This window comes from Rhinolophus hipposideros (assembly GCF_964194185.1).
Source record: "Rhinolophus hipposideros genome assembly, chromosome: 18".
In the NCBI taxonomy this organism is placed as follows: domain Eukaryota; kingdom Metazoa; phylum Chordata; class Mammalia; order Chiroptera; family Rhinolophidae; genus Rhinolophus; species Rhinolophus hipposideros.
This window is the reverse complement of record NC_138064.1, coordinates 10,428,598-10,446,827: the sequence shown is the minus strand read 5'-3', so window position 1 is coordinate 10,446,827 and position 18,230 is coordinate 10,428,598. Positions and strand designations below refer to the sequence as shown.

At 37.9% G+C, this 18,230-nt stretch overlaps 1 protein-coding gene across 2 annotated transcripts in view; it reads left to right on the top strand.

Moving 5' to 3' along the window:
* Positions 1-992: 992 nt before the first annotated feature.
* The window catches only part of AVL9 (AVL9 cell migration associated), a 39,527-nt gene continuing 22,289 nt past the window's right edge, over positions 993-18,230 (top strand). For both annotated transcript variants that reach the window (XM_081079838.1, XM_081079839.1), the window contains exons 1-8: positions 993-1,353; positions 8,210-8,330; positions 9,683-9,768; positions 11,842-11,913; positions 14,896-14,985; positions 15,707-15,773; positions 16,945-16,985; positions 17,751-17,789. In XM_081079838.1, the coding sequence (XP_080935964.1) occupies positions 1,261-1,353; positions 8,210-8,330; positions 9,683-9,768; positions 11,842-11,913; positions 14,896-14,985; positions 15,707-15,773; positions 16,945-16,985; positions 17,751-17,789 (609 nt within the window). In that variant the 5' untranslated portion in view covers positions 993-1,260. The remainder of the gene's footprint in view (positions 1,354-8,209; positions 8,331-9,682; positions 9,769-11,841; positions 11,914-14,895; positions 14,986-15,706; positions 15,774-16,944; positions 16,986-17,750; positions 17,790-18,230) is intronic.

Genomic DNA, 18,230 nt, shown 5'->3' with positions numbered 1-18,230 from the left:
AGACAATCAGCTCTAATGCGTCTTTTGGAGCAAAACTTAATATAAGACCCTGTCTTATGTAATAAGACATGATATGATATATGATACGATACATGTTACCGGGTTTTATATAAGACTGGATCTTATATTAATTTTTGCTCCAAAAGACGCATTAGAGCTGATTGTCTGGCTTGGTCTTATTTTTGGGGAAACACAGTAGTAATCTCAAATAGTATTTGAAGCAGGCACCTTCCTTTAGTTTACCCCAAAACTGCCCTGGATAAGATTTGTTAAATCTGTTAGTATTTCTATTTTTCAATTTAAATTGACAAAGGATGCGATTCAATGCTTTAAAAAAAACATTGAAGTAGTACAACCAGCAAGGAAATTAAAAACCCTGGTGACAATAGATCCCATATATTTTGTGCTGACCACAGTACTAAACCCAGAAAAAAACATAGAATGAAAAAAATGTTGTTTTTTAGATAACAAGACTAGAATAATCATTTGACAGATCTCCCCTGTAAACTTCCGTTTTAGTCAAGGATATAGTGCTTCAGGCCTTAAGTTGCCTCCAAACTCCTACAGATAATATTTAAGTAGGAAGAAAAGCAAAAACAGAACGAAGCAAAAGAGAAACCCTGGGTAAGCAAGTTACTTAAAGCTGAATTCCCAGCTACAGAGCCGCATCGATGTTTCGAGTTATCAAAAATTGAAGAGTAAAGGGCAGAGAGACCCTAGGCCAGAAAGTTCTAGGAAAGGAAGTGAAGAAATTGGGTACCAAGAGAATGAACAGAAAACACTTTAAAAAAAGAAAGAGCAGAGAAGGAGAGGAAATTTTAACGAGAAAGGAGAGGACAAAGGAGGTGGGAAAAGGTAGAGGCCACAAGGGAGCAGGAAACAGGTGTGCCGAGGTCCCCGCAGGCCCCTCCCCTCAGGCCCCGCCCACTCCTTAGCCCCGCCCCGGACGCTCAGGCCCGGCCCATCGGTTCCCTCCAGGTCTCACACCGCCCGGCTTCGCCGGAGGCGACCGCCGCGTCAGGTGACAGCCCGGAAGCCGCCGAAGCGGATGAGGGAAGCGCGACGGCGGCCCCGGGGGGCGGGGCGGGGCGGAGCCGCGGAAGCCTCGGCCTTTTCCAGGTCCCCTGCGCGGCCCTCATGCGGCGCCCGGGTTGACACCTGAAATCCGCCGATCGCCGTCCTCCTGGGGACCGCGGGGTCGCCCGGCCCGCCGCCCTCGGCGGTTGAAGTCGTCGTGGTGCGGACCCACGGCGGCTGCCCATGGAGAAGGCCGGGCGGGGCGGCGATGGCGCCCCCCGGGGGCCGGTACTGCACATCGTGGTGGTGGGCTTTCATCACAAGAAGGGCTGCCAGGTGAGGAAGGGGCCGGCTCCTGCTCCCCGCCTTTCGGCCCCGTCCCCTCCGCCCCGCGCGGCGCGGCGCAGCCCCCCCACGGCGCTCTCGGCCCTTCGCCCTGACCTCGACTCCTGTCCCGCTCCTCGCACTGTCCCCCCCTGCAGCCCATCCCCACACTCCCGTCCTGCTCCCGCCCCTGCAAATTGTATTTGGAGCAGCGGAGGAGCCGTGGGGGTTGTTGGGGTCGGCAGGTGGAGGGGGAGGGAGGACTCGGAGGTCGGCCCCACTCTCTCCCCGGTCCGTTTCTGTCCCTGTTGACTTTCCGGGTGTTCACCTCTATAACCCGAGCCTTTAGAAAAATGCAGCACTCGGCCTGCGTTTTCCAGGTGACGAGCTCGGTGGGCTTCCACCCCAACGCCCCAGGGTGGTTGAAGCACGTGCGGCGCGGTGGGAAAATCGACTTCCTTTGTTTATCTTTGGAAGCCCTGGAATCGGTCGCGGTGGGGGCCGTGTTGACTCCGCCCCCCCCTTCCCATTGGGCCTCGGTTTGGCTATTTGATCTCGTCCAGATCGTGTTTTTTGGTGAGACATGTACCTCCAGCTCCATTACAGTAAGAGCAGGTGTATTTACGGAGCAAAGAAATGTGCAAACACAAAGTCATTTGTAAGCTTCTTCACGGAAATGCTAAAGGGAAGAACGGCCCATTTGCAGTCTTGTGTAGTGAAGGCAAGGGAAAAAAATAGGAACAGGATTGCTTAGAGTAAATACTGGAAGGCAATGATGTCATAATGTGCTAGTGAAGAGGAAATTGAAATGCTTAAAATATTGAAAACACCCATTGCTACCACTAAGTAATGGAGCATTTCGCTTCTTGCATTTCACAGGAAATGTAACATTTCGGGACACTTCAATTGGCAAAATTTAAGTTCTCTAGAGGATAACAGAAAAGTGATGAAGGAAGTGTTTGTATGTGTTTTAAAGACTGCTTAACTTTAAAATGTCATATCAAAATCCTTGTCGTTCAGGTAAAAATGACATAGAAAGGTATCAAGGAGGAAGTGGCATTATTCAGTATGGCATTACAAAATTCCAAGCAGCCATAGAATATATAAGTTTTTAAATGTGGCCCTGTATTTAGAGGTAAGACAATAGATACTTGAGTTTGTATCGTGGCATGCAAACACTGTTCATCATCATTAGATTTTTAATACTTTAAAACTTCTTTGATCTTAATTGTTGCTTGATAACTAACTTTGGATGTGCGTGAAGTAATTGAAGCTTGGAGGAAGTAAAAAGTTCTTGCTGAGGTCACACTGCAAAACAGCCCTGGACTCAGACAGAACTGCTCTGGCTCCATATGTGTGCATTCAAGCTGAGCGTTTAGGAGTCTTTTAGGGTAAATTAAAAAGTGGGGCCCACCTCCCAACCAAACTGAATGGAACTTTAAAGACCAAAAAGAAGGAAATATCGGTAGGAGATAGAATAAAATCTTTTAAATTTTGCTGTCATATAAAGTCAAGATTAATCTGTTTTATACCTGTTTTATTAGCAAGAGTAACATAATTTATATTTCCAGAAAGGAAAATGTAATGCTGCTTAGACATTTAAAGAAAACTGAACAACAGATTGTAAGATGAAAGAGGCACTTTGGGCTGTGGTACCAACCACCCTGGCAATTCTCTGGATTTGTCTGGTTTTGGGTTTCAGCACTGAGGTAAAGGTGATGACAGGTTTTGTAAAATGAACGCTATGCTGACAGTCAGACCTGGATAATAACCAGCAAGTCCAAATTGCTTAATTTTTCTGTACCTCATTTTCCTCTACCAGAATTCTTCATGAGAATTTTAGACCTGGCAGGGATTTGCAGGTGAGTAAACTGAAACCCAGAAAGATTAAGTGACTTAAGCATACTTACACAGCTAATTTGGCCCTGTCTGAAAAACCAGAGCTGGACAATAGTTAAAGCAGTAAAAACTGATTTCATTCAGGAAAGCTATTACGATAGGAAAGAAGAGACCTCAGTATAGAACTGAGCTCAATCATGAATACAGTAAGGAAAAGAGAGAATTTATAGCCAAGTTGCAGAGTGGGGGGGGTCAGTGAATGGAAAATTACTGCATGGGGGGAAAAAAGGTTTTCTGGCTAAACCTAACAGGATTCTTGCTAAAATTAGATAATGCAGAGACAAAATTAGTCTATCAGGTATTTCAGAGGCTCTAATTATTAAAGATTTCCCGCAAGATGTGTTAATCAACCACTTTAGTCTCCATTTTAAGATCTTCCTTCCAGGTGTAAAAGACTAAAAAGTTTATGGCGCATTGAATTGTGATTGCCTTCAGATTGTTTTGGACTGTGTGAGGGTGCTTTGTGAGACTGGTTCTTCCAAGTATTCCAAATGCTGCGGGTCGTGTTGATCACTTCTTTCTATGCACTGAGATTATTCATAGCGAAAATTCCCATACTTGTAATTTTTAGATGCAAGGGACTGAAGTGAAACCTTTGTTTGAAAATAATGCCTTTCAGCCGTCTGCTGGGTTAAGCATGCTAACTTTGCGTAAGGGAATGGACTCAGTCTTTGTCGACTCAGGTTATAAAGCTGCTGTCTAGTGCTGTGATAAAGGAGCTGGGTCGATTCCCGTGGACCACCAGGTAAAAGTCAGCTTCTAATGTGGCTGTGTGCAAGATCCCAAACGATGCGAGTTGGTTCATGTTGTTTCTTACGTTTTTTTTCCACCTTTGAAGCCTTCACGTCGTGTATTTTAATGAAACATTTCTTCATTTAAATTTAAGTGAACATCTAATAGCTTTATCACTTGCTCATTTTTTCTCTTTTATTTGTGGTAATCTGTGGGAGTGAATTCTTCTGTATATAACATGTCAGCTTCTAGTGGTGATTTTTCTAGTTGACTGATATACTTAACACTTAGAACATGTTAAGTGAGTTAAAGTGCTCCCGTGACATTTATAATGGTTTTGAGATATTCCAACTCTTTTCCTAAAACTTTGTTTTTAAGTTAGAATTTGGCAAAGGACCTTTCTTCTTTAAAAACTCACCTGCAATTAGACTCTTTGCCATGAGAGAATTTATGGGCATCTTCTCTCGACTAGTTTGTTTGTTATAGATTGTGTGTTCAGGAGTTTTGTTTGTCCTTTATTTGCTTTGTTGCAATAAATATATAAGCTGTATTTGTCAGATCAGTGTAACTTTTGGCAAAATAATATAATCAAAAGCATATGAATTACACTTTTTGGTTCTTTCGTAGATGGAAATTTTTTTTAACACTCCAATTAATAGGGATTAGTTATTTTCCAAAGCGATGTCATAAAAAGTTTGAATTATTACTTGATTTTTGACCACTGTTCTGATTTTTTTTCTGTTCATGGTTTTATATACATAGCTAGCAATTTTATTAATTCTTGAATAAACTGGTTTTACCAGACTGAACTTCTTAGAAAAATAGAATTATAAAAGAACTAGAACTCGTGTTTACACTAGTTCCAACAGTGAATAAAGCCACTAGAAGCAGTGAAGAGAACAGTATATTTTCCTGTTGGTCTGCGTGGGCCAATCTCCACAAGTAGCAGGATGTTGCTTTGCAGATTCAGGGATGGGTTGAGGAGATTGGTGGTGGGAGGATTGGTTTATTTTGGATGATAGTTTCAAGCCCTGAGCCATTCAGGTTTTGGTGACAGATGGCTGGTGACAAGCATGTAGTTTTGGCACCTGCTATTGATGGAATCCTGCGGTGACAATGATAAAACATTGAGGAGGTACCGTTTGTGATTCTTGGAACAGAAAGAACAAACTTAGGAGAGTTAGAGGTTAGGGAAGAGTGATACCTAGAGATTCTTTTTAGCTACTCAAAGAAACTCCTAAAACAAGATTGTATTTTTCTGGTCTTCCTCAGCACTTTTATCTTGAACCTGAATACTTTGGTGGGTTTTTTTTCCTGGTATTAGCCATGCTTTTCAAATGCTGAAATGATAAAAATCTCTGACTTTGAAGGGCTTAGAGCAATAGAATAGTTTCCATTTAGGCCTTGGCATCCTGTCTAAGTGGGGGGTTAGAGGGTGTCAACTTGTATAACGAAAATTTAGAAGTATCAGGAAGGTTCCTTTGTCTTCTTACAATTCCTTCCAGGAAGCTAGAATGCCTAAATTTCTTTCTCTGGCTTAAGTCTTCATCCCTAATAAAATGCTTATGCATCTGGGTAAGGAACCCTTTCCATGTTATTAATGTGGTTCAGATCCTTTGTTGAGCACAGATTTTGCTAGAAAAGGGAAGGCTGCGGAAGGACCCTGGTCTACTAGGGATGAGCAGTACAAGAGGAAGATGAAGCTATGTAAGGAGAGGAGTCATTACCTACTGAGTAATTTTGAGACAGATTGGTCCTGTTATATTCCTTGGTTAAGATGACATGAAATTAAAAGCTCACTTTCTCCCTAGGAGGCTTTTAGAGAATGTCATTTAAATTGATGTTTTTGATCATTTTTAGTCGTATTCCAGCTGTTTTAAAAAATAACATTTCTTATGATCAGATGTAGTATGTACTCACTGTAGTAGAAAAGTGAGGAAAAAAAGAAAACTAGCACTTAACACCTTGTTATCCCAGAGAAATCTATTAACACCTTGATGATTATCCCTCCAGTTTTCTAGTTATTTTTTTATGAATATACATAACTTTTTCCAAAAATGTATATACTGTAATCAAGTTTTATGACCTGCCTTTTTATGTAACAATATACCATTAATATCTTTCCATATCAATAAAGGTTGAATTATAATGTTTATAATATAATTATAATGTTTATAATTATAATATTTGTAAGTAGCTAAATAGTGTTTTGTAGAAATATTTATTTGACTGGTCTTCTTTTCAGACACTGAGTCAGCTTTCCAATTTTTGCTATTTTGAGTAATGCTGCAAAGACAACTTTATGGCTAAATTTTTATACCATTTTTCTTAAGTGGAGACTTCATTTTAAGCCATCTTTTTCTTCATGGAGATCTTGTTGAAATGATTTTGAAAAAGAATATGCTGAACACAATTTAGGTTAGTCTGGATGATTCTGGCTCCAGAACAGATGTCACTCATACTGTGGCCTTCTCCATTTGTTAACATAGAGAGTTTCACATTCGCCTCTGATTCAACTGGGTTTTTGATAGTGAGAGAATGATGACAAAACAGTTAGCAGTTATTTCTTAGTGTTGACCCAAAGCATAGCATTGTATCTTTTAGCTTCCCCTCTCTGCTTTCTCATTTGTTGCTGTTTTTTTCTATGCACCGGGAGACCACATCTACTAAATGTATTAGAACAGTGTATGAAATAAAATGACTTAGTCGTAAGGCTTTGAAATGCAGGAAAACACTGTTTACGTCTACTAGTTAATTATAAAGGATTCAACTCTGCAACAGCCAAATAGGAGAGACGCATAGGACAAGGTATTGGGGGAAGGGGCATGGAGCTTCCGTGCCCTCCCAGCACCTCAGCGCTTTGCCAAACTCGAAGCTCCCCGAACCCCATCGCTTAGAGGTTTTTATGGAGGTTTCATTACATAGGCTTAATTGATTAAATCATTAGCCACTAGTGATTGAACTCAGTGGACTTCCAGGGAGGTCAAAGCTTGGTCTTCCTGGTGACCAGGCTCCATCCTGAAGCTATTTAGCACCCCCCACCACCAAGAATCACCTTATTAGCTTAAACCCTGATAGGACTAAAAGGATCTTGTTATGAATAATAAAAGTGCCCCCATTTCTGGGAAATTCCAAGAGTTTTAGGAACTGTGGACGAGAGACAAAGATCAAATATACGATACCCAGAGGGTACCAAAAAAATGTGGACACATTTTAAGAAAGGAAAACTATTAAAATTGTAATACTTAATATATACTGGTAACAAAATATGAATACAAGTCACATTTGACTTCTGCAATTACAAGAGGTGCTCAAAGTGGTTTCCATCAGCATCCAGACACTTCTGATTACGGCGAACTACTGCTTGAGCAACGTTGACCAAAGTGTCCACGTGTATACATTTTTTTGGCACCCCCAGTATATTGCTAATACATTTTCAAAATCCTGCTTAAATATATTTTGAAAGAAAATTAAACATAGGTCACCTAGAACTTCAAAGTCATGTGATAATCCAAGTCCCATATATTTAATTGTCCCTTCTTCACCAAGTCTTACTGGAATAAGGGAAAATGTTAGAAGCACAAAGAACATACTATAAACCTGGGGAATGCCAGAAACTGGGGGAACGTACTAAGAACTTTGTTCTTTCTACAAGATACAGTGTTAGAGAGACTACATTGGACGTCCATTTATCAATTCTCAATCTTAAAAAAAAATAACCCGAAATGTTGGTTAATGCCCTCTCACCCCTCTACCAAACTCCCATCCAAACCATAAACTAAAAGCTACAAGTATTGGGAGCAAAGGAGCCAGACATAAGAAGCAAACGTAGATCTTGGCTCAACTTCTCAGCCTCCTTTGTGGGATTTCTTCTACTCAGTTCAATGGGATGTTGTTTTCCTCAGGAATCCATGGCTTCAGGTACTATTTGGTGACAACAACCAAATGTAAATTTCCAATCCAGTCACCTCTGCCACTATCCCCTACCCTCTTATGCACATTAAATGTAACAACCTTTATATCAGAAAGGGGCAAAGACTTACAAATCTTTCTTTTATTCCTTTTTTTCCTTTTCTCTTTTTCCCCTTCTATAGTACAGGTTTGCTGATGAGTCAAATGGCATTAAGTGTGGTTTATCCTTATTTCTGTATTCAGCGTTTCAAAGCATTTTTGCCTTTCATGATAAGATGCTCCCTTTGATCAACAGTCTTTTGGCTAACATTCCTTACCATTTTAGGTTGAATTCTCTTACCCGCCCCTGATTCCAGGCGATGGACACGACAGTCACACTTTACCTGAAGAATGGAAGTATTTGCCCTTCCTTGCCTTACCAGATGGAGCACACAACTACCAGGAAGGTATGTAAACAGACAGTGGAGCAATTAGTTTTCTTTTTTTTTTTTTATTTTGCCAAGACATCTTCAATTCTAAGTACTTTGATCAATGAAAAACCTTTGGCCTATTGTGATTATTTGTGAAATATTTAAGTGCTTGTTTGGAGATGACCATTCATGCACTAGAGGATCTCTAGCAGCGTGCCAGGCTTATCTTGGTAACGATTGGTGAACCTTCGCCAGTCTTGCCAGGACGCCAACCAAAGTAAGTGATTATTAGCCAGAGATTAGGACGTTTGCTGCTGGTGGCACCTCCTGCATTTCTGTAATACTTCAGACTCCTGTCAGGCAAACTACCTAAAGGGCTTACCTGCACCAGCCACAGATTGATTGAGGCTCTACCTGCAAACTGCAGTGCCCACCTGGAAGCAGCTGGTATTGCTCTCCACCCCTGGACCCGTTGTCATCACAGTGCTCTAGGAGCCTGCTTGTCGGCTGGAGAGCATGGGAGCGCTCTCAGAGAAGACAAGGCTGTGAAGTCACTACAGAATCTCCCGCCCGCTTGTACAAGGGCGTGGACTGGCTTGATGAAGGATTTTATTCTATCATGTGTTAGAGCTCTGCCAAATTACCAGGTTGAACTTGGTTTGATCACCTGTTTTACTAATATTTACTAATTTTTGATGACATGAAGCAAACGTTACTATGCAGGTTAACATTTAAATATACTGTTTTAACCTAGCAAATGTTTTTATCTTAACTTTTTTATTATGAAAGCTTTTAAACATACAGAAAAGTTGAACGAATGGTGTTGTGAATATTCTACAAATGTTCTTTATATTTATGCATGTGTAGTTTTGCCTGGATTATTTGAAAGTCAGTTGTAAACATCATGACACTTTACTTCTTATTACTTCACATGCGTCCCCTAAGAAGGTTATTCCCAGGGCAATTTACAATATCATTATCACAGCTAAGAGACTGATCAGTAATTCCCTATTACCATCTAATATCCAGTCTGTGTTCACATTTCCCCATGGTCCCAGGAATTTCTTGGATCTATTCAAGATTCATGTATTTATTGCCTTTGGTTTTTATGATTCTCTACTTTCTTTTAATCTGGTATAAGCCTATATAGATGAAGTATTTTCTGAGATAAGTGATCATAGTCTGAATTTGACTTGTTATAATTCAGCCTTTTGTGTTGAGTGTACACTGTTAGTCCGTGAGACTCATTGTAACAAACCAGTGGTTGTGATGTGTTCCCTGTTACATTATCGTTTTTGTTTTAATGATTGCATTATAATAACTTCAAATGTCATTTATTAATAAGAGTAACTCATTCTGGTATTTACATTTTTCTGTGTATCTCTTAGATACTGTGTTTTTTCACTTGCCACCTAGAAATGGAAATGGAGCCACAGTATATGGTATCTCTTGCTATCGACAAATTGAAGCTAAGGTACGATAGTTACAATGAACAACAAAAAACACTCAAAAATTCTTATGTGTTGACCACTTAAAATGTAAAATATGAGGAAATACATAATCTTTTGTGTGTGTGTAGCACCTGTGATATTATTTTAAATTTTTATAAACAGTTTAGCTGTTTGCCCAATAGTACCAATTTATTCAAATGAATTTTTGTAAGTTGATATTGGTGATTATAATTATATCTGTATTGTAATATTTTGTACATTGTTTTTAAATAGTGGTACCTAGATTATCCATTTGTCTTCAAAATACTGTATTTAAATTTTATGGTGTCCTTGAATTTTCTATTTCTAGTGTTTGGTATATAACTTAGAAAAATAGAGTGGTAACAGGTGCTTTTGTTTTTTGGTGTGTTTTTTTAAGCAGCATTTTAGAAGTAGTGCATAATACCTCCGAAAAGGCGCGGTATTATATTATATCATATTATATTGTACTATATCATATTATATAAGACTGGGTCTTATATTATAGTAAAATAAGACCGGGTGTTATATTAATTTTTGCTCCAACAGACGCATTAGAGCTGATGGTCCGTCTCGGTCTTATTTTCGGGGAAACACGGTACTTGCAGTAGCTTCGAACTACTCACAAGTTATCTTAATTATAACTAAGATTTTGATCATTCTTGAACTACCTGCCTGCTTAACACCTGTAATATAATAGCTCTAATTAATAAATTCAAATAAATAAAATGAGTAGTTCCCCTTTCATGATTTGGTTCTGAGCAGCACTGTTTCATTTTATTTTGTTTGTGGTGGAGATACTCTGTATGGTTGCTTTCTGCGTTTGTTTTCTTCATACACTGTTACCCTTACATGCTTTTATATGAGATGAATTGAGCTGCTGCCCTTCTTGGAAATCCATTTCTTTTACTACCTCTTATTCCCTACAGGTTATGTGAGCACTGGTAAAATGAGTTCTCGAAAGCTGTTGTCGTTAACAGCGGTTCTCATACCCTGCATAGCCTTTAAATGGCATTTCATACTGCCTATCTCCTTCACCCCCGGGTCTGACCTACACCTGAGTGTATTGGGATTGCCCATTTCTCCCAAGTTTTTCTAGCCTCCTCTGATAACCAGACAGACAAGCCAGATATCAGAGGGACCTAGAGTCTACCATGTTTCTTCAAAAATAAGACCGGGTCTTATATTAAGGTTTGTTCCAAAGGACACATTAGGCCTTATGTTCAGGGGATGTCATCCTGAAAAATCGTGCTGGGGCTTATTTACCGGGGAAACATGGTAGGAGAAAGACTTTAATTTCTTTTGAACAAGGTGAGATCTGATGAATGAATCCAGTCAAGGCAAAGAGGTAGAAAACAGATGGAGGAAAGGCTTTGCTCTTGACGTAATTTAATGACTAGTCGTCAGTCATCAGTCAGTTGAAGACACTGAGGCCTCTTGGTCCTAAAGACAGGTCGAAGGAGATTTTAGATAGTACACTGGAAGGGGAGCAGTCATACTTCCTTAACTGAAGCTAATCAAATCAAGACTTGTTTCTATTAGCGGAGAACTGTAGAACTCTGACATGGTCATCTACAGAATCACGGAGGCATGAGTTACAGCTCAGGGCTGGGCTACAATACAGATCTGCCAGGATAGGATAGACTCCAGGTAGCATAGAACAACCACCTTAATTTAACAATTGCTGACAGTTCTTCACCTCTGGAGAAACAAGCTGTTTTTGTCATCTCTTATACTCTCTCCTCACCAGAAGCAATAGTCTCTGAAAGCAGAGCCAAAGTGGTTGCTTTGTATTGTGAGTGTGACAACTTACACATAAAGTATTCTCCATCAGACTGTCAATTCCTCCATAGTAGAGATTGTCTCTGGCTATTCTATTCCCACTGCCTCCCAGATTTCAGCACACAGTGCCCTGGCCGACTGACACTTATTCATTCAATAAATATTTTCTGAGCTTGTCAATAAATACTTTTTGAATTTAATTAACTAAATGCAAGAAATATTGTCTAAGTGCTATTTTTATGTTGAAAAAGAATGATTTGTAAATATTTCTAATACTGGCTATTTGTTTGTAATAGGCATTGAAAGTACGGCAAGCAGACGTCACCAGAGAGACAGTTCAGAAAAGTGTCTGTGTTCTAAGCAAGCTGGTAAGAGACCACATAACACATTCATGCATGTGTTAAACATTCATGGCAGAATTATTTGAGGGTAAGGCATTATCAGAATAAGGCGAGATTGATGAAAACAATATATTAAAATTCACCGATGGCACATTATTTATGCTTTTGCAGCTCCTTTTTCTCTTTGCCTTCCAGCAGTTTTACTCTCATTTGCTCCTCTACCCAAAACTAGATTAGAGGAACGACATGTAATAGATAAGTTTTGAGGAAGGAGGTTGACACTTGACCAAAATGAGGTAGTTCATATATCCATTTTTGGGTTTGTTTTCAAGACTTTGAATAAATAATATTTTACTGAAATTCAAAATACTGTGATTATATTCAGATTTTATTGATTAAATAAAGTAGTTTTTAAAATAGTAATTAAATAGTAGTTTTACAGATAATTAAATAGTAGTTTTACAGATTATTTACAGATTAAATAGTAGTTTTTTTCTTTTCTTAAAATGTGTATACCCTCTTAAAATGTGGCACCCTCTGTATATACGGCATTGGTGTCTGCATATTAAAAAAAACATAGAAATCAGAAAACATCTAGAAAAGAAGACTAAGAATAAAAGGATGGAAATGGTAGAAGAGAGTCTTAAATAGATAATAGAAGAAGTGAATGACTTGACTCTTTTACATTGAAAAAATTATAAAAGCCTTAACTTGATCTTTAGAAACTTAAAATGTCCTACGGAAGGAAGAGGCATAATCAAGTATACTACCATAATACTTTAAAGTTGTTTCTTCTACAAATAAGTTGATCAAATGCAAGCATATAGTCATTTTAACTTTATTTTAAAAAAGAAATATATAGCATTTCTTATTTTTCATAGCTCTCTTCATTAAATCATTTGTGATGTTCCATTTTTATTACTAATAAGATAATAACACCTTTACCAGTAATACCAAATGCCTAATTCTACATGTAGTATATAGTACCCCAAATCCCCTTGTGGGGAAAAATCCAGATCTGTAGCATATTAAGTACCATAGATCTATATGATTAGTGAATACAAATGTTTCTGCAGTTAACCTAAACCAAAATTCAGACGATTTCGTTAGCCTAGTCACCAAATATATTTAGGTTTTAATGATTTCTTCTGCAAGTGTCAAATTCTCCAGAGACAATTTAAACATATGTTGCTTAATATAAGTAGAGTTTTGCAAAATAGGACCTATTTGGCTTTTATTACAAAGCTTAAAAAAATACAAAATCCTAAATAATAATAATTTAATACTGCAGGCCTTAATAATAAGATTTTGAGGATCAGGACATTCCTTCCAAGATAGCAATTTTAAACATAGGGCAAGAATAGTCTTTTAGAAAAGGCAGGGTTATAAAGGACCCTAATATTAGAAAATTAGTAGATTGCTAATCTGATCCCTGTTCAGTTTCTAGAATGGTAACCTCAAAAATATACATCAGTGAATTATTTTTTTTATACTGGGCCAGATGACCAAAGGAAAGAAAGCATAGGAGTCCTAGATATTAAAGCCAATACAACATGTTGGAAGGTTTACTGAGGAAGCATTCTTGAAAGAACCGTTATAACAATACTAAATGCTATATATTGAGTGCCTGTATGTCAGGTATGAATTCTGTACCAGACACTTTTTAGATATAATTGTCATTGTAATCCTCATAACAGATGGAAGTATTTACTGTTCTCATTTGACAAACACATTCCAGAGAAAAACTGTCTGAATTTTCATGGACATGTAACTACTAAGTGATAAAATTAGGGTGAACGTACAGTTTTACCTGGATTTATCATAGGGAATGGGGAAAGCTAGCTCACACAAAAAGGTTTGGTGGTTCATAGTGCATTGTAGTCTATTCAAATATACTGATTTTGTACGTAGATGGTAATAATGATATATGAACAGGAATATTGGGGAAAAATAATCCCAGTATTGCTTGCTTTAACTAATTAGAATATACTGGGGGTGCCAAAAAATGTACATACTTTTAAGAGATACTATCTATGCTTAAGCAATAGTTTGCCATAATCAGAAGTATATGGACACTGATGGTTACCGCTTTGAGCACCTCTTGTAATTTCAGAAGTCAAGCGTGACTTGTATTCATCTTTTGTTATCGGTATATATTGAGTATTTCAATTTTAATAGTAATTAAATAGTAGTTAAATAGTAGATTTTTTCCTTTCTTAAAATGTGTATACCCTCTTAAAATGTGGCACCCTCTGTATACATGGCATTGGTGTCTGCATATTAAAAAGAACATAGAAATCAGCAAACATCTAGAAAAGAAGACTAAGAATAAAAGGATGGAAATGGTAGAAGAGGGTCTTAAAAAGGAAAAATAAGAACGAAGCAATAACTGTTCAAGTATACAAAAGAATATTATGATAGAGAGCACAGAATGGTTGTTCAAAGCCTCCATAGAGGACAAAAAAGGGAAATGAACTTAAGCTTGATTATGAATGTTAAACTAGATCTAAGAACCAGCTGCTATAAGGATTAAATGTCTCCACAAACCAGTAGGACAATGTGCAGAATTAGAATGGGTTTTAAATTGTGATAATCACAGCTAATGTTTAGGTGCTTTCTGTGTGCCGGATACTCTAAGTGCTTCTCTCTGTGCCATTTCATTCTGAAAACAACTCTGCAAGACGTCCTTTCTTTTCATACACCCGTGTTCACATCAGCAAGCAGGTGTGAATGAAAGGAGAGGTAAAGTGCCCAGAGTCATGCAGCTGAGTGATGGAACAGACCCAGGTCTGTGCCCACCTCTCAGCCACTTACTTTGTGTGTGCCACGCACTTTTCAGCTGCAGCCAGAGAGCTAGAACAAGTGACTTAATGGCTTTCAGCCGTGAATAATAAGATATTAAAGTTGAGTTACTTTTTCCTTCCTGTTCTCTTCTAGTTAAAAGAGGTTGTGTGTGATAATATTTGTTACTATTATCAAACTAATGGTAATTTCTCTTTTTTCTTTAAGCCTCTCTATGGCTTACTTCAAGCAAAACTTCAACTCATTACACATGCTTATTTTGAAGAGAAGGATTTTTCCCAAATTTCCATTCTAAAGGTAATTTTATGCCCCTCTGTAGATGTGTTTGGCTGAAGACAGATTCATGAAACAAGTAAATCTCATCAGTAATGCCGTAAAAAATATTCATTTATGAGCTTAAGAAAGACATTCTTTGAAAATAACATCAAAGGGCCAGGGATCTGCCCAAAATGTACAATTCGTACTTTATTACATTTAACCAAACTGTCTTTTATTAGGAAATGACTGCAAATGACTATAACTAACATGAACATTTCTATTAATAGATAAGAGCTTTTTGCTATGGTATGGCTTGTCTAAATTTGCTTATCTTCTTAATACACTGCACAGTATGTTTATATATCAGGGTTCTGGTTCCTAACACTCATAGCAAAAAAAAAAAAGAACAGAAAAACTACATGGCTGTTTTACTGCAGATAGATAACATGTTTTTCTCAAGGCTGCCATGAATGTGTAAAACAGGAATCTCTTCTGGACTCTAGTGAGAGTAGGACAGTTAGATATTTAGCAAGAAGTAGAGGGAATTTATCCCAGGAATCCATACCACCATGTGAGTGCATCAAGGACCAAAATGTAGAAGAGATGGATGGAGTGCTGACACTCCATCCAAGGTTTCAGTTTCTAAATTTAGGGCCTGGCAAGACACACTGCCTCAATTAAAGAACCATTTTTTTCCTGATCATCATATTCAGTGTCTACAATGATAGTAAAATATCTAAACGGAATCTATATTTTATAGGAGCTTTATGAACATATGAATAGTTCCCTGGGAGGAACTTCATTAGAAGGATCCCAAGTATATCTTGGTAAGTAGCTTTTTTACAATTCCAAAGAAATGCCCTCTTTTCTTTTTGTTTGGCACACAGAATTGCATGTAACACTTCATGAGCAGAATTACATTTCTACATGGGATCAAATTGTTCATCATTTGATGCTTCTGCTTCCTTAAATATCCTATTAGCCGGTATTTATGTTGACAAAGGTTATAACATACTTGTGCCAGTAGTAGTCACAGTTATTATGGTGTAAGGCAATTCTGCTTTTCAGAGTGATAACGGAAGTTTTTTCTTTTCCTTACGCTAATGCTGACCAGGTCAGTTCCCTCCTAACAGAAGGAGAGGAAGAGAGAGATCTCCTTAGCTCTTTTCTAGTCTAAGATTTTTCAAGTTTGGATTCTGTTGAATTTATATTATTTTGACAACCCACAATACCCATTGGTGTCCAGGTACACAATAAGTATCCTTTTCATGATTAAAAAAAAGTTTCAATCCCATGGTGGTTTATGCTCACTCAGTTCCAATTTTAGCATGAATTAGGGAAGCTGGTAGCCTGCTTTTGCAATCCTGTGTGCGACGACCTATACTGGTTACAGCCTCCTACGCTGAGGACATATGTTTCTCTAAATTATTTTCTCTTGTCCTGTGGCTAATGATCAGAGAAGACTATGATTCAGAAATAATAGCCTATGGAGTGCAGTGACCAAAACCGACATTTAAATGATTGGCTGCCACTCCAGTATAAGCTTCGTAATTTCTAAGTTTGTATAATTTGTAAGATGTTTGTAGAATAGGAAGAAGGTGTCAGAGCTGCATTGTCCAAAGCAGTAGGCACTAGTCACATGTGATCACTTACATTTAGATTTGAGTTAATAAAAATTAAACAAAATTGAAAAGTCAGTTTGTCAGTCACACTTGCCACATTTCGAGTGTTCAGTGGTCACGAGGCTATCGTATTGGACAGCACAGATTTAGGATGTTTCCATCACAGAAAGTTCTACTGGACAATGCTGTCTTTGACTATTAATTGTAATTCGATAAATTCTGAGTACTTGTGTACATAATCAAATACTACATAAATATTTTAATATTTGCATATTCCTGCTTTTCTTACCTGCCTTTCCTTTGAGGGGAAAAAAAACTTTCTTGGACAAAAATAGTAGGTTGTAGTTACAGATTAGCTATTTCTTTACCATTGTAGGTCTGTCTCCTCGAGATCTTGTGCTTCACTTTCAACACAAGGTATGAAACCTCATTTAATTTATGATGTACTCAAGTTGTGTTCCTTTAACTGGGCACATTCCATGTGCAGTATGGTCAAATGCAGATTGTGGTGTAACCATGTTTTAGTTCCTCTAAGAGCTCTCAGAATGAAGACCCAGAGCCAAAAGTGTTGGTAGTGCTTGTGCGGTAGAAATTTCTAAAAGTTTCCAAATACCACTTGTTTATTTTTGTGCAGGATAGGATACTTTTTTCTGTTGACTTTGTAATTTCAGGTATCCTGAAATTAAGAGTGGAGAGAAACATGTGATCTTGCAGAGTATTTTATGTGCTGCTCTGTGAGTGGAACATTTGCCAGTAAAATACTAAACTTATGCCTTCTCATCTTTATTACTAAAGCATATGTTGACTAGGGCCTACATGCATTCATCATTCATTTAATAAGCAGTAAACTGAGTATCTGCTCTGCGCATACTCTCTGGACATATTCAGAAATAAATGAATAGTTCCTGCCCTTTAAGGAGCTTGGCGATATTTCAAACAAAAATGGCACAACTCCTTCCAAAAAGCACATGTTGTTAGAGAGTTAAGTGGTTCTCACATTTTTTAGAGGCCACAGATAATATGTAATTTCTCAGTACACGTTCATAATTTTCAGTGTATTTTTAAAGCAGTTATTTAATATTATTGATTAAATGATATATGGTTATGTTTGAAGAGGGGGAAAGGCAAATAAATCGGCTCGTGTTTCTTGTTTTAATATAATATTTCCTTTTTTTTCTTCAGGTCTTAATTCTGTTTAAACTAATTCTTCTTGAAAAAAAGGTGAGATTTGAAGTGATGCAATATTTAACATTGACGTTTCTTAAATACTATATAAAATTAAACCTAATGATACAGTATAAATTAACTTTTTTGCCTATCAAATTGTGGTGAGCTGACGCACACATTCTTGTTCACTGTCATAGAAGTAAAAATTCATGCAATCTTTCTGGGGGCAGTTTGACAGCATTCAGTTGTCAGAATGGTTTTGATATAGGTAACAGAAAATGCAATTTAAACTGATTTAAATAATAAGGAAATGTATTGGCTCACTTCAGACTTCAGGATTGGTTGACTGAATGGTTCAACAGTATAATTAAGAACCTAGATTTTTTTTTCCCTATCTCTTTGCTCTACTGTCTGTAGCCTGGCTTTGTCCGAAGCCTGGTTTCCCTTATAGTGTAGGATAGCTGTCAATAGTATCTGTCCTCAGTTATAACTGGT